This window comes from Rhamphochromis sp. 'chilingali' (assembly GCF_963969265.1).
Source record: "Rhamphochromis sp. 'chilingali' genome assembly, chromosome: 3".
Taxonomy (NCBI): domain Eukaryota; kingdom Metazoa; phylum Chordata; class Actinopteri; order Cichliformes; family Cichlidae; genus Rhamphochromis; species Rhamphochromis sp. 'chilingali'.
Window position 1 is genome coordinate 5,770,765 of NC_137931.1, and position 22,702 is coordinate 5,793,466.

The window sequence follows — 22,702 nt, forward strand, 5'->3', positions numbered from 1 at the left end:
GTGTGTGGTTGTCTGTCTCTCTGTGTTAGCTCCCTGATGGACTGGCGACCTGTCCAGGGTGTGCCCTGCCTTGGGCCCTATGATAGCTGGGATAATCTTCATGATCCCAACTTGGATAAGCGGTTAAGAAAATGGACGGATGGAGCCCAGAGGGGCAAAAAACATGCTGTCAAACCCCGATTAACGTCCTGGTCCTTCCACTCTCAGTGCAATGTTTTTATCTTTTCTCAGCTAGCTTGCTGTGTTGTTATTGTTGTTGTTGTTGTTTTTAAAATTTATGAGTGTATAACCTAATTATGAAGGTCTTGAAAATCAGGACTTGATTTAAAATCCTTCTTACATTTGCCAAGGAGGTTATGTGACTGGCCCGGCTTGTTTGTTTGTAAACAGGATCACTTAAAAAGTTGCACATGGATTGGCATGAAAACTTTTTAGCAGAGATGAGGCTTAGCCCAACTCACAAGTGATTAAAGTTTGGAGTCAATCCTGATCTAGAGCTGGGACTTTTTGGAACAGTTTCGACATGTTATGTCACAAATAAACTTGAAATGTGAAATCATATCCTTCTGGATCTGGGACCTGTGGAGGGAATTTTCAATCTTGATGGACATATTGAGTCCAACCAACAGTCCATTTTCCTCTCTTTATCTTATTCAGATTCACAAGGGTTGGAGCCTATCCAGTAGTTATAGGGTGAAAGGACCTGGACAGGCAGCCAGTGTATTGCCCAGCTAATGCTTTTTTTGTTTGTTCATACTGGAGATTTTGGCCATCTCGAGTTTTTGCCTCTCGAAATGAGCCTTGACATCTTGCTCTGCGAGAAAAACATTTCAAATTGTTAGATCAGCTATAAAAGTCACCATAGATCTATTCATAAAGTAATGGTGCCACCTGAACTCATTCAAAATGCTCTGACATGCGATTTTCCTTTAAACTAAACATCTTCAGAGTAACACTGTTTTAAAAGAAAATAAGCACATTCAGTCAGAGTGTTTTACTGGGACTGTCAAACCAATTAAAACCCAGCCTTTTATTATTATTCACCTGTTCTCACATTCACTGCAAAATTGCTGCACTGTGCATTAGGCTCACAAATATTGCTGTCAATCAGCACATACAGTTGCTTAAGAGAGTTACATAACACAGACCTGAAGGTGTAAATTAAAAGCCTGGACTGAGAGCCGATGCACTGTAACCGCAAGATCTGTTTTCTGAGCTCTAAGTTGAATAAATACACAAAATAAATGTCATTTGTGTCGATTTTTGTTTCCTGCTGCAAAGTGCTACGGAAAACTCAAAAGTCTAATAATATTCAGTATGCAGTGTTTTCTGCGAGGCCCGTGCAGTTGAAGTCTCATGAGATAGCACTGATTCAATTAGATATTTTTTTTCATTTTGTGTCAACAGCAATCAGTTCAACTCTAAAGTGAGAGCAGAGCAGATTGTTTCTGATCACTTCTTCCAGTCGCCCGGCGGTCCCAGTGCGCAGGCTGGCAGGAGGAAATCCATTAGACACACTGTTTGAGTAAGCAGGGATTTCACCCACTTCATTAAGACTTGAGGAGTTGTCCACCTGCTTTTCTTATCAAAAGAAATATAAAGCTTACCCTTCATTAGGAACTGGCCCTGGATTTCAAAATTATTTAACCCAGCTAACAAGAAAGGGTATGCATCTGTGCTTTCTGCAGAATTAAAGTTTGGATCATCCAGGAATCAGAAGGTCCGAGGCAGCAGCTTTAGTACCCATCAAAAAGATGCCACAGGGGGACAGAGTCCACAGAGCACCAGGAAAGCTTCCATTAGCCCTCCAGCATGTATCACCACAGACCTAAAGAGCTAGTCTGCTGTTCGCCGTTCATTTCTGGTGTTTGGTGGACAGTCTGAGACTCTAGGACATAAACCACAGGCTGCCTCCACATGTAACCATCACATGAAAGCATGCAGTGTCTCCTGGTGTTTCATCAGGAGGAGGGATCCAAAAGGCCAAACAAAATGTACTCAATAGGTACATATTCATTTTATACCAAGGACATTTTCCTTAATGATTATTTGAATAAATAATCCTTTGATTTCATATATTTACTCAAATTATAGCAGGGGTGGACAGTGTGCCATGCCTTTCTCTCCTCAGCTTAAAGTTTTTGCTTCTTTTTCAATATCAGTCTTGAAAAAATTCACTCTCACTTCCAAACTGATTCCATCTGATCTTGCATGCAAAACATTAGCAGTGATGATCAAAATTGCATACTTGCAATGATATTGGACATGTTTACTGGAAAAAAAGAATCCTAGGAACAACTTATGCAAGTACATTTTGAGGCGCTGTTATTGGCTGGAAACTGCTGTAAAACATATAAACATATCTGCTGTACTATTGCAGGAAAGGTTATTGGAAATTCAAATTTTTTTCCTTTAGTATTCCCTTCCTTATATACATAAGCTACTGTCTTGAGGTTTGGAGGAACAACACACACACAAATCAGTTTTGATACCACAGAAAGGAGCATTACAAATAGTGAACACTGACTATCATGAACCAACTGATGATTTATTTATACAGATTTATTCAACTCCCATGCTCTCGAGAGATTCTGCGTACTTTAATCCTGCACAAATAATGCATAAAGTAACAAAAAAGGAGGAAACTCCAGAGTTTGTTTAATATTAGAATCTGCGTGAAATAAGACGAGTGTGGCGTACATTCAAACACAAGCGGAAAAAACATTTACAACAAAAGTAAAATAAATATGTGTGTTGGTGCAGAAGTTAAACAGGAAATAACTGATGTAAAAAAATACTGTGTGTGATAATTCCACTTTTGACTTATCACATTTATCTATCCGTTCTTTGAGTTGCATATATTTAACACTGACTCGAACCAACCTAAAATGATGCTCCTTGCTACAAAAAGCTGATAATAAGAGCAGATCACAGTGACAGAATTTCAATAAGTGGCTTCAATGAGGCCTGATTAAACACGTGTAAGCATTAATCATAAACGGAATCAGCTACGGGGGATAAACGCGTGAATAGATTGGATGAATGTTGACTTTTGATAAGCAGAAGCTCTTCATGCTTGAACAGCCGCATGTGAATGATGTCTGGGATGATGGTAATGTTGACTTTCTCATTCATGAATTCCCCTCTGCTCCTAACCTTTAACAGGCCATTGGTAAAACCACAGAGGTGGAATTTTAAAGAGGGGCTTCTCCAACCATACAACAGTATAACTGTACAATGCTGTCAATGGGGGTGCTGTCAAGAAACTGTCAAAGGGTAGGAATTTAGAGACTTCGGTAACTTTGAGCGAACTTGTCCGTCTTTGTGAAGCTGCTTCAGATGTCAGTGATCTTCACACACTTCACTGGTTTTATTTGTCATTACCTATGCTCGGTGACAGAACAGGGGACCTGTTCTTTGTGACTCACAGTGACTCCTCAAATGCCCGTTACCAGCCGAGCAGAAGAGTATTTTTAGGTTGGATCGTCTTGTCTTTTTTTCATACAACATTAATGGAGCAAGACGAAGCAGGGAGACTCCAGGGAATTTCTTGATTTCCTTTCGTTCATTTTAGGAGAAAGCTTAAAATGCAAAATCAACTCTCTTTTCACCCAGAGATACCTCAGTCCACATCATGCATATTTAAACGTACAAAGTCAGCCGTTTAATAACAGTTTGATAGCAAATCTCGGAAAATGTTGAAGGTAGCTGTCAGCTTTGTGGCGACAGATTTTTAACAATTAGGCTTTTGTTCAACAGTATTTTTTAATTTCATGGTTTCTGACTTTAGAAAATGTAGTATAGACTCCTCATTCAGTCTTAACTTTTGGCTGGGAGTGAGTTCAGTATGTGTGATGCTCTGACGAAGGTCTGCTAGTTTGAAATAATGGACACTTTAACATACCCGGACAAGGTTGTTGGACCTTCTTTTGCCTTCAGATCTTTCTTAACTCTTTGAAGAACTAATTCAACAAGGTGCTAGAAGAACATACGCTGTGGCATTACCAACAATGCACAAGTGGTACTAAGGGGTCCCAGAAAATATCCTATATACCGTTACACCACCAGCCTGAACCACTGGTACAAGGTGGGATTGCTTGTTGCTTTTATGTTGCTTAGGCTGAATTCTGACCCTATTGTTCAAATGTAGCAGCAGAACTCAAGCCTCATCAGATAAGATCTGTTGTTCAAATCTTTTATTGGCTTGTTTTGGTGAACCTGTGTGAATTGTAGCCTTAGTTTCTTAGCTGACAGAAGTGGCACCCAGTGTGGTCTTCTGCTGCTGTCCAGCTTCAACATTTTGTGCATTTAGAAATGCTCTTCTGCATACCTCATTATACTCTAGGTACACAGAAGAACGTTTGACTTACTGTTGCCTTCGTATTAGCTCTAAATAGTCTCTTAAATACCTGCTGACCTCTCAAAGCAACAAAACATTTTCATCCAGAGAGCTATGGCTCACGGGATATTTTCCCATCCCTACTCTGATGATCACTTTAAATGTCAGCAGGTTGTTTTGACCATGTATACACACCTAAACTGGGATTGGGTTGCTGCCATGTAACTGGCTGATTAGTTCAACAGGTAGTGACAGATGAGTGCATGTCTTGTAACAGCTTTAGATTTCTGTTTAAATAACTTGTAGGGAAAGGTTCAAACAAGTCACAGCAATTGTGGATGTAAATGAGGCCAACAACAGTCAGGAGCACTTTGCTTTTGGTTCTTAGCTTGGTGTAACTGCAGTATTTAAAGCTGGTCTGATTTCAGAATTTATAGAAGATTTATCAAAAATTTACAAAATCAAAATGTAAAAGTGCTTGGCAGACCGAGACAATTAACACAGTTATCCGTGACACGTGCATTTTTAATTTATGGATGCCTCATTTTTTAAATATCACAGTTATCATCAATACATCATTATTGTGACACCTGAGGCTCGCAGCGTGACCACGTTCTGAATAAATAACATCAGCTGAAAGGTCAACAGAGAGGCCAACAAAAGCTGTGGGAATATATGTAAATGTATGCGTCGGCTGTCAGCATCCAGACGATGTGTCAGATACAGATCAGATGTTAATAACAGGTGATATTTTAGGGGTATACTGCAGGTCACGCTGTTGATAAAAGACCAAAACCCAGATAGTAAAATAGTTCAGACTCAAAATGACACTTTAATGACTAACATTATAAAACCCACACACAAGTACTGCCCAATGACAGCAGGAAAACATTTTAACTGAGCAAATATGGAAGTCCCTTCACCAGAGCAGAGAACATTGAGCACATTTTGTCCAAGTAACTATCAACATATGTAAGAATTAAGTGTTTGCTTTGCATTAATGTTGGCCATGCAGTAGCTTTGAGTTAGCTCACACATCTGCTTGCTTTGCGTTACTGGAGCTTCGTCATACGTAAAGCTGTGGGCTAAATAGTTTTGAAGGTGAAAAGAAGATGAAGATGAAAACGTGTTTTCAGTTACAGTCGAGGAAACGCGTCAGAGAGCGGCTTTAACGACTGCTATCGTCCAGCTGTCAGTGCTCGTGTCTTTATTTGCTTGTTCCCTTTTCATTTCATTGGCTCTCGCACAGACAAATTCAGCTATAAATGGAAGCCAGATTAAACGCATATTAATAATTTTGGTCAACAGTGTGTCTACAGTTTCTGCACTTGATGCTTCAAAATTATCAGTATTTCAAAAGTGACTTCAGCAAACATGTTGTCCTGTGTGCTGGGTTGTGATTGGCTAAATGTCAGTTGCACAAAAAAAAAAGGTGTTACTATATGAGGCAAAGTCACACACGATACTTAAATTATATGAGAAAACATTTAAAAGGGTAAAAAGGAGAGATTGTTTTATATTCTTATATAATATTAGAACTATAATAATTATGGTTCAGTAGACGCCTCCAAACGGGTGCTGCAAACAAACATGTAATGTTTGCGGCCTGTGTGCGTGTGTTAGGCTTACATTGTGCGTGAATGTGCTGTGGCAGGCTGTCGCTGTCAGTGTTATCAGTAGCAGGGTTTATCGGGGTTCCCTAAGCCGCTCAGGGGCTGAGTCTGAGCGGTTTTGTTGTGCAGTTCACACGTTATTACACCTGGATTGTGGTGGGGATGTGACAGGCCTGCCTAGCGCCTGGGGAATGAGCAGAAAATAAAACAAAAACAGAATACTATCACGGCATAAGGCCAAAAGGAAAATGGAGGGGCACAGGAAACCGTTTCCTCTGTAAGCAGATCACGTCTCTGAGGGAAAGTGTCCATGTAACTATGAGGCCGACCGCCGCATGTGTGTGTAATGAGCTCTGTAACCTTGCACACAGTGCAGAAGCAGAAAGCATTGTCACGGCTGGCGGAGTGAGCCGTGTGGAGTGGAGGAAAAGGAGGACCCAAAATGCAGCAAACTGATGATACAAGTGAAGTTTATTTACACGGTGGCAGTGGCAAAAACAGGCAATGAAGCATGAGTAATGACAAACCTAAACTGGGAGAAACTAAAGAGCAAACCTGAAATCTTACAAAACGGAGAGCGGAGCAGAGAGACGCAGACCAAGGACCAGGATACCAAGAAACACAGATGAATGCAGAGATACGCAGAAATACACGGATGAGTGCAGACGAGCCGACGAGGAGCACAGGCAGACACCAACTATAAATACACACACCAGGTAATGAGGAAATGGCACACAGGAGGGGACACAGCTGGAACTTAATGGGCATAACGAGACACAGACCTACAAAGTAAAACAGGAAATCTAGAACCCGAACCGGACACAAGGGGGGAGGACACAGAATAACTAGAACAGAGGGAAATAGTCACAAAACACAAAACGCTGGGTCAACGACCCAGGACCATGACAAGCATCGCACGTTTAGGTGCAAAGATGTGATTCAGCATTTGCAGGAAACTCTTTCTACTCCATTCTTTTATGTTTTCATGAGATTAAAAGTGCAAAGAGGCTCAGTGATATTTTGGTTTTGTGCAACTACTCTTTTGCTTTGTATTAACAGCGCAAAAATATATCTATTCCCAGTATTTCAAAAAAATGATGAGTACAGCGTGGGGTAAAATTGTCCGCAAGCATTCTGTACATTTGGTGAGGGTGTATTTCCATGGCTTGGATTAAGCTCTTTTGTTCCCATTAAGGAGAAGTCTGAATGCTGGTTCCTTGGCTCGGTAACAACCAAGCTAATCACAGCTTTGGATGTGGGATTAAGAATGTGGATGTCATCTTCTAGAAAATGACTGCATCCATAACAAACAGAGATGGAAAAATGCTTACAAAAAAATCAAGAACCAAGGCTGAAGATAATGTGCTGTCAGGGTTCTCAAAGAAATAACGCTTGAATTAATACATTGTTTTCTTTGTTAAAATGCTCCACGGGTTCCCTGTGGAGTTTTTGACCGAGTAGTAGTGCTTTGGAGGAATGCTTTTATGAACATGTTACTTACTCTAGGTTGTGTATAAAAGATGGATAAAGCCACCATCATGTCACTTATCAAATTTAGCTTTTTGGTTACATTTTTTTGTTTGTTTGTTTAGTTTGTGTTTAGAGCCATTAGTGAGCAAATTTGGAAGAGAAGGTAGAGTTATCAGCTAATGCTAGCAAGCTTGCTATGTTAGCAAGGTGTATCTTTATGCTTTTAGCATGGAAGACTATGGAAACTAACTTATTTTGAAGCTCAGTCACACTAGAGTAAAATAAGACAGCAAACTGCTGTAACAAGGAAAGATTAGTGGCTGCCCATATGATCAGCTGACTGGGCTGAATTTAGTTTTGATACTTTTTAGCCGTTGGAGGTCAAATGTAAGTAGTTGCACAACTAGTTGGATACCCAGAGATTCAGTGTGCAACACCCTAAACTTCTGGGTGAAGACTTTCAATCACAAGTTTGACTCTGCAATCCAACTGATTGCAGTCTCACAAATACTTTCCATCCAGTTGATAAATGCAGAGAGACTGCCAACACCACATAATGGTGGCTATATCCATCTTTTATATAAAACCTAGAATAAACAACACATTCATTAAAGCATTACTCAAGCACAGTTTGTCTGTGATGCATCTCTTTGCAATAGATGACTCGACTCAGCTAGTTGCCAACTTGTTGCATTCTGGTTATTCCTATATAAACGCAGGGTTGCAAAGTGATTTGGTCATTTTGCAGCAGCTACCTCACTATTTGTGGATGACTTTCTTAATTTCTGTTTTAAATCTATGAGGTTCTGGCTGGACTGGGAATGGAAGTTAGTTAATGTGAATCATAGACAGCAGCAGATTGTTGCTGACTTTTCACAGTTAACTGCTGCATTATCACAAACAGATTGCATGCAATTGCCAACTTAACTCCACTCAATCTCAAACGGACAGCAGACTGAATCTTGTTGTCGTTTTATTTCCACCTTGATGCGCCAAAGGCACTTTGACAATGACAACTGGCTGGGAGTGGCTGTGGACCCTAACCCATCTTCAAAGCAACCATGTCAAAGGCGCACAGTTGCAATAAATGCATGTGGTTATGCCTGGGTCTCCAACTCCTGTTGTCCCTAGTGTGCCATCTTTTAGCTCTTGGGTGTTGCTGCTTTGGACTCAGATGCATTCATGCATACATGCTACACAGTCCTACACATTCCTACTGACAGTTTACAGGAGCTAAACTTGGAAGAACACTACAGAAGAACTGCTAGGCTTGAATAAAAATTGTCAGGGTGCCTTTATTTAGTGCTAAGCGATACTGCAAATTTTAGTTTTGGTCCAATACCACGTAAATACAGGACTGAGCTTACTTACTAAGCTTAGAGGACAGAAAGAAATATTGATCCTATCGGGTTAGTATCGATCTGATACCAATACCAGCACTGGTGTCAATACCAGCGCTGTATCCAAACAGATATTTGGATTGCTTTGTTTTAAAACATCATTGTCAGTAATTACAAATGTGGTAACCATTTTTGTTATTTCATTTTCCAAAAATACCCATTGTGGGATTTTTCTATCACATCACCCTGAAAGTTTAAGAGTCCCAGTACAATCTCCTAATGTAGCCTCATTTGAAACCCTACCTTTGTTCTTTTTCAAAATAGGCTCACTGCTATTAAATATTAATATATTCTTTCCTTCATTCTTCCATTTAATCATTTCAAATGTACAAGGCTATTTTTCTGGGTGAAGTGATTCATCAAATCCCATTATATTCTGTCACACTCTTCAGAATCGCCGGATTCTTACATGTGAAATTATTGAGCTTCTCCCTCTCCTGCTGCCTGACAGACCAGCTTGAATGATCAGGTGTTATTACAGCTGGTTTCTACGGCAGCACACCTGGTAAAAACTGACAAGAAGGAGACAGCACCAGCGTGGCTGCTGTCAGTGCCCGTCTACCCGGCTTTGTATGAGTAACGCGGCTTCACACTTGTTACATCTCAAGCTTCACCGTGGTCCGTTGTTCATAAAGCTGTACATTAGGAGAGAAAAAAACAAACGCAGAAAAAAACAGCTGCTGGGAACATGAGTCTGTCATGCTGGGCTTTTCTGAGCTCATAGTCAGCAAAAACATGCTTTCGCCGGCTTCGCAGCTGCCTTTAGCTAAGCACAGCCACAAAATTACACTTCACTGATTGATATGCCCTTCTGCAGTCAGCAGCACCATATGGCCTTTATACAGAAACATACATTTCCTCCTACATATTGTGGAAACATAATGGCCATGATGGATGGGTGAGTGAAAATAATGTTTGAACTGATTTACTTACAATGTTTGTTTGTAGGTGGCGGCGAACTAAATTTGGAGTGAAAGAAATGAATGCACGACTTCACTCAGCAACTTTTTCTTTCAGCCAATAACCAAAGCTTATATTTACAGTTTTGCCTCCCAGCAATCATAAAAAATAAAAGAAACAAGCTCTTTAAAAGAATTGCCAGCATTTGGGGAAATAAACATCACTGTTTTGCCATCAGTTAGATCAGAAGTTTGATACTATTGAATCCCAGGTGACTCAGGCCTCGAGACAGGTCGGCAACCACGTGACAATTACAGGTTGCTAGGAAGAAATGTGTTTCCCCACTACCAGCAGCAAGCAAATTAAACTTTTATATATCATAAAGTCTTTTAACAGTTGCTGGAAGTCCATCCATTTTCTTCCCTTTCTCTAATTCAGTGCTGTAGCCGGTTTGGACTCAGCTCCCAGCTAACCCAGAACATCCTCATTTAAATTAAATTAAATTTGGAAATAATTTGTAACACTTTTTCTGAACAGGAAGCTCCATTTTTATAAGAGTATAGTTCCTTTGCTGTGCATGGTGTATTCCAGGAGACCAATAAATAATACAACTTGACGTTATCACCTTATTATCCTCCCTTTAGTCAGCGTTTTGCTGTGTAGCTGCACGACTTAGGGTGCAAAAAAGTAAAGCAGCATTCATCTTCTCATCTAACTCGCAGAAATTGTGGCTTTCTCATACAGCAAAGTGAAAAAAAAAGTTTTCACAGGACTCATTGCATCCGAAAAGCTAAGAACACCCCACGATTTAGTGGCTTTTAGAACCACCTTGTCAGCAATTGTTATTGCTTTCTTTATTTTGTTGTTATTGCCACTCCTCTTTGCAACCATCTTGCAATGCCGTTCAATGTTTATTTACAGTGTTTTTATCTTCATTCTTTTATGAAGAATGGGTGTGCGGTGTGTGCTGACAACTGCCTCAGGATTTGAGTTGAGGTCTCGACTTTGACTGGATCACAGGAAACACCTTGATTCTTTTCTTTTTCGGCCATTGTTGCTGTGTTTAGGGATCATTGTCCTGTTGCACGTTCTAGTTTGGGTCAGACTTTAACTGTCCCCACATTTAGCCTCACATTTGACTCTAGAATACTTTCGTATGCAGAGGAGTTCATGGTTGACTCAGTGACTGCAAGGTGTAAAGGTCCTGTGGCTCCAACAAGGTCAACTCATCACTACGCCACCACCGTGCTCAACAGTTTCGATCAAGTGTTTGTGCTGATATGTTTAGTTTTCTCTGTTATGACCAGGCATCTTCACTTTGATCTCATCTCTCCAGAGGACATTGTTCCAGAGGTCTTTTGGCTTGTTCAGATGCAGTTTTATAAGCTTAAGCCATAATGGCATGAACTTTTTGAAGAGAAGAAACTTTCTCCTGGCACCATTTTTTTCTAATTGTACTGTCATGAACTTTAACATTTAACATGCTAACTGTAGCTGTAGCTCTTTGTTTTGTTTTTGTAGTTTCTCTGAGCATTGCATAGCCTGACCTTTGGTGGAATTGACTGGGTATCCACGCCTGAGGAGACTGAGACATTGTGTTAACACACCTGAATGCTCCAGACCAGCAAACTGCCAAAACTTTAGTTTTTTTTAAGAGATGCTCACACTGGCTGGTTATCAGCCAATCAAACGCAGTTGATTAGTAGCATTAGTAGCAGAAGCGGAGACAGGGACTGCTACAGAGAGGCCAAGTACAGGTTCACTAAAGAAGTGGACATTGCCAAACATCAGCACTCTGAGAAGATGCAGCAGCAGATCTCAGAGAATGACTCGGCCTCTGTGTGGAAAGGTTTTAGGAATATTACAAACTACAAGCCTAAAACCCCCCACTCCACTGATGACTTGCTCTTGGCCAACACCCTTAACGACTTCTACTGTCGTTTTGATGAGCCATCAGGCAGCCTTCACACCTCCAACGACCCCAACAATAGAGGCACTTTGGACACTCATTCCCCCACCTCTCCCCCCTCCATAGAGCCATCACCACCTTCAAACTGTTTACCTGCAACACCCGCCCCCTCACCCCACACAAAAGAGGATTTCACACCACCTCCTCCGACCACAACTCTTCATATTCATGAAGCAGATGTGAGGAAGCAGTTTAGGAGTCTGAATGCTCGGAAAGCTCCCGGCCCAGACGGTGTGTCTCCTGCCACCCTCAGACACTGTGCAAACGAGCTGGCCCCAGTGTTTTCTGGCATCTTCAACTCCTCACTGCAGGCATGTCATGTGCCTGCCTGCTTCAAGTCCTCTACCATAATCCCTGTCCCCAAGAAACCTAGGATCACTGGACTAAATGACTACAGACCCGTGGCTCTGACATCTGTGGTCATGAAGTCATTTGAGCGCCTAGTTCTCTCCCATCTCAAGACCCTCACGGCCCCCCTCCTGGACCCCCTGCAGTTTGCATATAGAGCCAACAGGTCTGTAGACGACGCCATCAACATGGCCCTACACTTCATCCTGCAGCATCTGGACTCCCCAGGAACCTACGCCAGGATCCTGTTTGTGGACTTCAGCTCTGCCTTCAACACCATCCTTCCAGACCATCTCCGAGGCAAGCTTTCCCAGATGAATGTGCCTGATCCCATCTGCCGGTGGATCACTGACTTCCTGACGGACAGGAAGCAGCACGTGAGGCTGGGAAAGAATGTCTCGGACTCCCGGACCATCAGCACCGGCTCCCCTCAGGGCTGTGTTCTTTCTCCTCTGCTCTTCTCCCTGTACACCAACTGCTGCACCTCCACCCACCAGTCTGTCAAGCTAATCAAGTTCGCAGATGACACCACCGTCATTGGGCTCATCTCTGACGGGGATGAGTCTGCCTACAGGAGGGAGGTTGAACGTCTGGTGTCCTGGTGCAGCCACAACAACCTGGTGCTGAATGCCCAGAAGACAGTGGAGATTATTGTGGACTTCAGGAAGCACACAGCCCCACTCCCCCCCATCATCCTGACTGACACCCCCATCACCTCTGTGGACTCATTCCGCTTCCTGGGTACCACCATCACCCAGGACCTGAAGTGGGAGCCCACCATCACCTCCGTCATCAAGAAAGCCCAGCAGAGGATGTACTTCCTGAGGCAGCTGAAGAAATTCAACCTGCCAACACGGACGATGATGCAATTCTACACTGCAATCATCGAGTCCATCCTCTCCTCCTCCATCACCGTGTGGTACGCTGGAGCCACTATCAGGGACAAACAGAGACTGCAGCGTGTTGTGCGCTCTGCTGAGAAGGTGATTGGCTGCAGACTCCCATCTCTGCAGGACCTGTACACCTCCAGGACTCTGCGGCGTGCAGCCCGGATCTCAGCTGACCCTTCTCACCCTGGACACAGTCTGTTTGACCTGCTCCCCTCAGGCAGGAGGCTCCGGTCCATTCGCACCAGAACCTCTCGCCACAAGAACAGTTTCTTCCCCTCTGCTGTTGGACACATGAACAATAACCACATGACTGTCCCCGCCACTAACACATGACCCTACGCTGTGTCACTGCATCATTTCATGTCTGGCACTGATCACCACCTGCACTCATGTATATATCTTTCTACGTAGCACTCATAACTCTTACTCTCATGTATATATGTTTGGCACTGATCACCACCTGCACTCATGTATATATCTTTCTACGTAGCACTCATAATTCTTATTCTCATGTATATATCTCATGTATATCTCATGCACATATCTTTCTTTCTACATAGCACTTTAATTCTTATTGTCTGCACTGAAGCACCGCAGCAATTTCCTAATGTTGTAAACCTCAACATCTGGCAATAAACCCATTCTGATTCTGATTCTGATTCTGATTTGGCTGCTATTCTTTTATTATGTTATGAAAACTTTATTTTTCACATGTCTGTGTCACAATAAATGAGATTTTATTGAGCCATATATTTAATGATGACACAATATGCACAAAAATATTTTTTGTCAGTTAATTATTCTGATTTACAACTTCAGTGTACTGCCTCGGAGAAGTATGTGACTTTCCATGAGCCTCTAGCACTGAGAGGCAGTTTGTATTTATGTCTGAGTAGTGCTTCAAGGTCTGGCAAGAGCATTTACATTGGGCATGCTTTATTAATGTGCAAATTATAAAATGTCATTGTCCCCAGTTATTTAAGCAATCTCCCTTTATATGCATCTATTGATCCATCTATTCCTGCTCATCTCATTCAATCATTGGCTCTCTCATCCTGTATTGCTCACATTCTTCAAAGTGGTTGCTCCAGTCCCCCAGATTCATGCATGCATGGACTTTAATGATCTCAATGGAATGAATGCCTTAAGAGTGTGAGTCAGTTATCATACCTAACCCAATGTCTGATAATGAATTATTCAAGGCTGGCTGCATAACTTAAGCTGTCAAAAGATTTGTCATAGCTCTGGCTTATATCATAGCCTGCTCGTCAAGTTACGTATGCTTACATACACACACACTAGCAGTCAAAAGTTTGGACACACATTGTAGATACTCACTGAAGACATCAAATATATGAAGCAAGATATATGGAATTGTGTAGCAAATAAAAATTGATAAATAACTCTAAATATGTTTTATATTTTAGATTCCTCAAAGTAGCGCTGTCAACAAAGCCCTTTGCTTTGTTGACAGCGCTGCAAACCCTTGACCTTCTCTCAATGAGCTTCATGATGTAGTCACCTGAAATGGTTTTCGCTTTACAGGTGTGCCTTTCTTAAGAACCAATCAGCTAAGTAAAGAGAAACAACAGTTCATCATTACTTTAAGAGCTGAAGCTCAGTCAGTCTGGAAAATTGCTAAAACTTTCAATGTGTCCTCAAGTGCAGTCGCAAAAACCAGGTGCTACAAGTGCTACAATGAAACTGGCTCACATGAGGACCGGCCCAGGAAAGGAAGACCAAGAGTCACCTCTGCTGCTGAGGATAAATTCATCCGAGTCACCAGCCTCAGAAATCACAAGTTAACAGGACCTCAGATTAGAGCCCAGATACAGTGGCTTGCAAAAGTATTCGGCCCCCTTGAACTTTTCCACATTTTGTCACATTACAGCCACAAACATGAATCAATGTTAGTGGAATTCCAGGTGAAAGACCAACACAAAGTGGTGCACACGTGAGAAGTGGAACGAAAATCATACATGAATCCAAACATTTTTTACAAATAAATAACTGCAAAGTGGGGTGTGCGTAATTATTCAGCCCCCTTTGGTCTGAGTGCAGTCAGTTGCACATAGACATTGCCTGATGAGTGCTAATGACTAAATAGAGTGCACCTGTGTGTAATCTAATGTCAGTACAAATACAGCTGCTCTGTGATGGCCTCAGAGGTTGTCTGAGAGAATATTGGGAGCAACAACACCATGAAGTCCAAAGAACACACCAGACAGGTCAGGGATAAAGTTATTGAGAAATTTAAAGCAGGCTTAGGCTACAAAAAGATTTCCCAAGCCTTGAACATCCCACGGAGCACTGATCAAGCCATCATTCAGAAATTGAAGGAGTATGGCACAACTGTAAACCTACCAAGACAAGGCCGTCCACCTAAACTCACAGGCCGAACAAGGAGAGCGCTGATCAGAAATGCAGCCAAGAGGCCCATGGTGACTCTGGACGAGCTGCAGAGATCTACAGCTCAGGTGGGGGAATCTGTCCATAGGACAACTATTAGTCGTGCACTGCACAAAGTTGGTCTTTATGGAAGAGTGGCAAGAAGAAAGCCATTGTTAACAGAAAACCATAAGAAGTCCCATTTGCAGTTTGCCACAAGCCATGTGGGGGACACAGCAAACATGTGGAAGAAGGTGCTCTGGTCAGATGAGACCAAATTGGAACTTTTTGGCCAAAATGCAAAACGCTATGTGTGGAAAACTAACACTGCACATCAGTCTGAACACACCATCCCCACTGTCAAATATGGTGGTGGCAGCATCATGCTCTGGGGGTGCTTCTCTTCAGCAGGGACAGGGAAGCTGGTCAGAGTTGATGGGAAGATGGATGGAGCCAAATACAGGGCAATCTTGGAAGAAAACCTCTTGGAGTCTGCAAAAGACTTGAGACTGGGGCGGAGGTTCACCTTCCAGCAGGACAACGACACTAAACATAAAGCCAGGGCAACAATGGAACGGATTAAAAGCAAACATATCCATGTGTTAGAATGGCCCAGTCAAAGTCCAGATCTAAATCCAATCGAGACTCTGTGGCAAGATCTGAAAACTGCTGTTCACAAACGCTGCCCATCTAATCTGACTGAGCTGGAGCTGTTTTGCTAAGAAGAATGGGCAAAGATTTCAGTCTGTAGATGTGCAAAGCTGGTAGAGACAGACCTTAAAAGACTGGCAGCTGTAATTGCAGCAAAAGGTGGTTCTACAAAGTATTGACTCAGGGGGCTGAATAATTACGCACACCCCACTTTGCAGTTATTTATTTATAAAAAATGTTTGGAATCATGTATGATTTTTGTTCCACTTCTCACGTGTGCACCACTTTGTGTTGGTCTTTCACGTGGAATTCCAATAAAATTGATTCATGTTTATGGCTGTAATGTGACAAAATGTGGAAAAGTTCAAGGGGGCCGAATACTTTTGCAAGCCACTGTAAATGCCACACAGTGTTCCAGTAGCAGACACATCTCTACATCCACTGTTCAGAGGAGACCACATTTGACCACAAAGGCCTGATTCACACAAATCAGGCCTTTGTGGTCAGAAAAAACTACTAAGGAAAAGCAACAAGCAGAAGAGATTTGTTTGGTCACAAGAAACACAAGGAATGGAGATTAGACCAGTGGAAATCTTTGCTTTGGCCTAATGAGTCCAAATTTGAGATCTTTGTTTCCACCTGGCATGTCTTATGCGATGCAGAAAAGGTGAACTGATGGTCTCTACATGCATGGTTCCCACCGTGAAGCATGGAGGAGGAGGTGTGGGGGTGCTTTGCTGGTGATTTATTAAAAACTGAAGGCACACTGAACCAGCATGGCTACCACAGCATCCTGCAACGACATGCCATCCCAACAAGTTTGCGTTTAGTTGGGCCATTGTTTATTTTTTAACAGGACAATGACCCCAAACACACGTCAAGTGTGTAAGGGCTATTTGACCAATGAGGGGAGTGAGTGCTGGCCTCCACAGTCACCTGACCTAAACCCAATCAAGATGGTTTGGGATGAGATGGACCACAGAGTGAAGGCAAAAGGGCCAACAAGTGCTCAGCATCTCTGGGATCTTTTTGGAGTCACTTCCTGCTGGCCATTAAATAGGATTTTAATCAAAGACACCACTGCATCCATCACTTATATACAGTCTGTGGTTTTACTTTTTGCTCCTCCCCTTTGTGAGTGTGGACGCTTCATCTCTTTGCTCTTGAATGCTTTGCTTCTTATATTGATTTTTATTGATTTTTATGCTGATTTTTTCCCTTTTTTCCGTGTGAGCTTACCTGCGATAACTTCTGGACACTTGTAGATCATTAGGACTAGAGTGTTCTTAACAGAAACAGCAACATTTTATGGTTACCTTATCCTCAGCGCTCCGTGTGTCTGTGGCCTAGACACAGCTGAAGCCTGATTACAGCGTCTGGGCACCGAGCAGCCTCAATAGCCTGGAAAGGTGCTAACCGCTAGGCTAACTAGCAACAAGATGCCTTCCCTCTCCACAGATGACTACCACAGCCTCCTGCAGAAGATTGCAGTACTGGAGACAAAAATTCATCGCTTAGAAGTAAACGTGGAGGTAAATGGACTGTGTGGAAATGAAACAACCTTGCCTTTGATTCAAAACAATGGCGATGAGCAAGCTAGTACACAGCTAAGGAGCACAGATAACATGACCAAGAAAGTAGACTCTGTGCATTATTATAAATCCTCAAGTGATAATCCCCCCTTAGACTGTCTTGGTGCAAAACCAAGACATAAATCATGTCTCCTGGAAGGGGGAGGACGTATCACAGGCAGGGCACAGCGAGCTGAAATCTCTGAAACCGACTGGCCTTCACTTCCTACGAGACAGAGAAGCTCTTCTACCCCTGTATACGGGAGGAAACAGGACTGGACAACCGTGAATAGGAAGGTTAACAACAAACCTCCAAAACAACTGAATGTGAAACTGCAGAACAGATTTGCTCCACTATCAAAGGACCCTGGATCTATATCGGACAACCATCCATCTAAAAGCAGCGAAATAAGGTCTGAAAATCTGTTGAAAAGTGAAAGGCCACAGGGAAAGCTAAAGGCTAGGCCTGAAACTCTGATTGTGGGTGACTCTGCCGTAAAGGATGTACAAAGGATGTGCGGTAAGAACACTAAAGTCCTCTGCTTTCCTAACGATATGGTCAACAACCTGAAGGAGAGAATTCTTCAAATTGCAGATGAATATCCAACTGTGACAAACATTGTTCTGCATACAGGGTCAAACGATGTGTCCAAACAACAGTCGGAGGTTCTGAAACGGGACTTTACTGGATTATTAAATACTGTAAACTCTCTGAATGCAGCTGTATTCATCAGTGGACCTGTACCGCCGGTCAGAGGAGGAGACGAGAGATTCAGCAGGTTGTTTACACTGAATAAATGGCTTATATCAGCATGTGCTGACCACTCAGTGCATTTTATCGACAACTTTAATATTTTTTGGGAACGCAGGCATCTGTTCAAAGCAAATGGATTTAATTTTAACAAGTCAGGGGTGAAACTGTTCACCTCCAACTTGTTTTATTCCATACGTCATCCATCCGTGCTTGGTGCCAAGGCTGAGATAAACGAGGAGTTATCTCATAAAGAGGAACAAACAGTACTCCAAGAACAGACAAAGCCCAGCAGAAACCTTGAGGAGGAGCTCCATTTGCCCCCACCCGGGAAGAGCCTCAGAAAGGAGAGTCATCCATGGCATCTGAGGAAGAGCCTCAGAAAGGAGAGACATCTAAGGCAAGAAGAGGGGTCCCTATTTGCCTCCAACTCTCTCAACAACACCAACGACCAGGACAAGGGACCACGACCTTCCCCAGTCCCCCAAACCCCTGACAGGCCATCACCCTCCTCCCCCTCCCTTTCTCCCTCCTCCCCACACCTGAAATTCACTGAGGAGATGATGGAGCGGGTCAATGCTGGGCTCAGATCTACCCCCCGTCCCAATCCCTTTTTGTCCCCCATAAACCCCCCACCAGAGCGGCCAAAGGTTCGCCATCGAGCCCCACCCTCAACAGAGCAATCGAAGTCACATTGCCCAGCCTCGCCCCCCTTAGTTCCTCTTCATGCCCTGTCTCCGCAGTCTGATGCGTGATGTGTGAAGGGTCCGGGCTGTGAGGATTATGGCAGTGATGACTTTTCCCAGGAGAAGCTGGGACCCTGTTTACTAGAAGGTTTTAAAATTTCTGTACTTTTAGGTGACAGGAGACATGTGGCCTGGTCAAAACACAGAGAGCTGCACTCTAAAAGATCTTTAAACATAGTAAACATACCTTGTGTGCCACAGACTGCTCCCAAACATGAGGGGACAAGTAATACCTCTAAAACACTTAAGTTGGCTTTATTAAACATTAGATCTCTAGCTGGGAAAACATTTTTAATTAATGATTTAATCACTGAGCACAGCCTTGATTTTATGTTTTTAACTGAAACTTGGTTGGACCAAAATAACAGTGGAGCTGTTCTCATCGAGACGACCCCTCCTAACTACAGTTTTATCAATGAGGTCAGGGCGAGCAGGAGAGGAGGAGGGGTTGCTGTCTTATTTAATGAATCATTTCAATGTAAGCAGCTATCTCCTGGAAGTTTTCAGTCTTTTGAATATGTGGCTTTACAGCTGAAGGCCCCATCCAAAGTTGTGTTTCTTAATGTTTACAGGCCTCCCAAATACTGCACAGACTTTTTTAATGACCTCAGTGAACTGCTGTCTGTGATCTGTGTTGATTTTGACTGTGTAATTATTGCTGGGGATTTTAACATTCATGTGGACAACCCTCAGGACAAAGGGACTAAAGACCTGAGTAACACTCTGGGCAACTTTGGGCTGACTCAGCATGTAACAGAGGCCACACATAATAGAGGACACACTCTTGACCTACTGATCTCCAAAGGCCTGAGCATTTCAAACATTACTGTGTCTGATGTGGGCCTGTCTGATCATTACTGTGTTTTCTTTGAAAGTAAAATCTCAGCCCACATAAATATATCAACAACAGTGATCACAAAACGGTGTATAACTGAACACAGTAGTGCAATTTTTAACCAGGTCTTCCCATTAACACCTGACCTGCCCAGAGGGTCAGTCAATGAGCTCGTCAATAGCTTCAATGCTAACATGTTAAATGTAATGGACACTATTGCTCCCATTAAGGTGAAGGTTATCTCTGGAAGGAAAAAGTCTCCATGGAGAAACTCCACACTGGTGAAAAATGAAAAAAGAGAGTGTAGGAAAGCTGAGCGCAGATGGAGAAAAACAAACCTCCAGGTTCATTGTGACATTTATAAAGAGAAACTTCACAATTATAATTTACAACTGAGGAATGCAAGGAGGTCCTACTTCTCTGACATCATCACTAAAAACAGCCATAATGCTCGGGTCTTATTTTCTACAGTTGACAGGCTAACAAACCCTCCTGTGTCAGTGGCAGCTGAACTTCATTCGACCATGGCCTGCAATGACTTTGCCAAATTCTTCACTGAAAAAATCCAAAAAATTAGACAAGCAATTGGTACATCAACAGCAGATCCAGGATATGTACTGTGTCCACCAAAAAACTGTTTAAACACCATGAAACAGTTTCAACCTATTAACAGCAAAGACCTGGAGGACATCTTAGGTCAACTGAACTCCTCCTCCTGCTGTTTAGATGTCCTGCCAACAAGTTTTTTCAAAAAGGTCTCAAAGACTTTAGAGTCAGACCTGTTACAGATCGTCAACTTTTCTTTATTATCAGGTGTGTTTCCAGAATCACTAAAAACTGCTGTAATCAAACCTATACTGAAAAAGGACAATCTTGACAAGACACAAATGAACAACTACAGGCCGATCTCAAATCTCCCGTTTTTAAGTAAGATAATTGAAAAAGCAGTTTCCCAACAGCTCAGTTACTTCTTAAAACAGAATAATTGCTACGATGCCTTCCAGTCAGGTTTTAGACAGAACCACAGCACTGAAACCGCTCTGACAAAAGTGTTTAATGACATATGTCTGAATACAGACAGTGGAAAAATGTCAGTCCTAGTTTTACTGGATCTCAGTGCAGCATTTGATACAGTTGACCACAACATATTACTCAAACGACTGGAGAACTGGACAGGTCTTTCAGGAACTGTACTAAACTGGTTCAAAACATACGTAGAAAACAGGAAATACTTTGTATCAATAGGTAACTTCACATCTGAGCAGACAAGTATCACATGTGGAGTTCCCCAAGGTTCCATCTTGGGACCCCTTCTGTTTAACATCTACATGCTCCCACTGGCACAGATTATAAACAACAACAAAATAAACTATCACAGCTATGCAGATGACACACAAATATATATCACAATGTCACCAGGAGACCGAGGCCCTGTACAGGCTCTTGGTAAATGCATTGAGGAAATCAATGACTGGTTGTGCCACAATTTTCTCCAGCTAAACAAAAACAAAACTGAGGTAATAGTCTTTGGCGCCAAAGAAAAACGATTACAGGTCACCAGAGAACTTCAATCTATACATCTAAAAACCACAAACCACGCGAGAAATTTGGGTGTAGTGATGGATGCAGACCTAAACTTAGAAAAACACATTAAGACAATAACAAAGTCAGCTTACTATCACCTCAAGAATATATCAAGGATAAAAGATCTGATGTCTCAACAGGACCTGGAAAAACTAGTCCATGCATTCATCTTTAGTAGGCTTGATTACTGTAACAGCATCTTTACAGGTCTACCTAAAAAATCAGTCAGACAACTACAGCTCATTCAGAACTCTGCTGCTCGAGTCCTCACTAAGACCAAAAAAGTGGACCACATCAGTCCAGCTCTGAGGTCCTTACACTGGCTGCCTGTCCGTCAGAGGATAGACTTTAAAGTTCTGATGCTGGCCTATAAAGCTCTGAATGGTTTAGGACCAAAATACATCAATGACCTCCTGACCCAGTATGAACCATCCAGATCCCTCAGGTCATCTGGATCCGGTCTTTTATCAGTTCCCAGAGTCAGAACCAGACACGGAGAAGCTGCATTCAGCTTTTATGCTCCTTATATCTGGAACAAACTCCCAGAAAGCCTCAGATCAGCTGAAACACTCAGTTTATTTAAATCCAGGTTGAAGACTCACCTGTTCTCAGCTGCATTTGAATAAAGCACCAAATCCACACTTTTAAGCTTAAATTTCAAAACTTACATTTAACTACTGATTTTATCTACTGTTCTGATTTTATCTGTTTTGATTTTATATACTGTTGTTTGTTTGTTTGTTAACTAGTTAGTTAGTTTATTTGCTTGTTTTATTCAATTTTAAATCATGCTTTTTATTTGTTCTTGTTTCTAATGTCTCTGTAAAGCACTTTGAATCACCTTGTTGTTGAATTGTGCTATACAAATAAACTTGCCTTGCCTTGCCTTGCCTTGCCTTATGTTATCTAGCTGTAGACTTTATCCAAGTCAGTCTAAATTCCTCATAGTAATTCATATGAGCATATATTAAAAGAAATTATAGAAAAATGTATCACACAGAATTAATTTTAGTTTAGTAACTGAGCTATGGCTAACTATTAATATATTATATAGCTTTAAAAATTGGATATGTCAGTATTTATATAATAGCTAAATGGTTAGGTGTTATGTAACTAGTTTTTATGATATTATAACAGCTAAAGCTTACTTTAAAATCTCAAAATGTCTACTTTTGGGAAAAGAAATTAAATAAATAAATCACTGAAACCTCCCAACGATAGCATATAAATGGTGGAGGGCAGGCACA

The 22,702-nt window shown here is 42.0% G+C and overlaps 2 protein-coding genes across 2 annotated transcripts in view; both read left to right on the plus strand.

Moving 5' to 3' along the window:
• The window catches only part of LOC308393626 (voltage-gated delayed rectifier potassium channel KCNH8-like), a 55,340-nt gene that overhangs the window by 1,109 nt on the left and 31,529 nt on the right, over positions 1-22,702 (plus strand). The window lies entirely within an intron of this gene.
• On the plus strand, positions 17,111-22,371 carry LOC308394467 (uncharacterized protein; the record flags this gene model as incomplete). The annotated part of the gene is made up of 3 exons (XM_080878825.1): positions 17,111-18,059; positions 18,174-18,862; positions 22,366-22,371. The coding sequence occupies exons 1-3, from the start codon at positions 17,408-17,410 to the stop codon at positions 22,369-22,371; spliced, it is 1,347 nt and encodes a 448-aa protein (XP_080734951.1). The 5' UTR covers positions 17,111-17,407.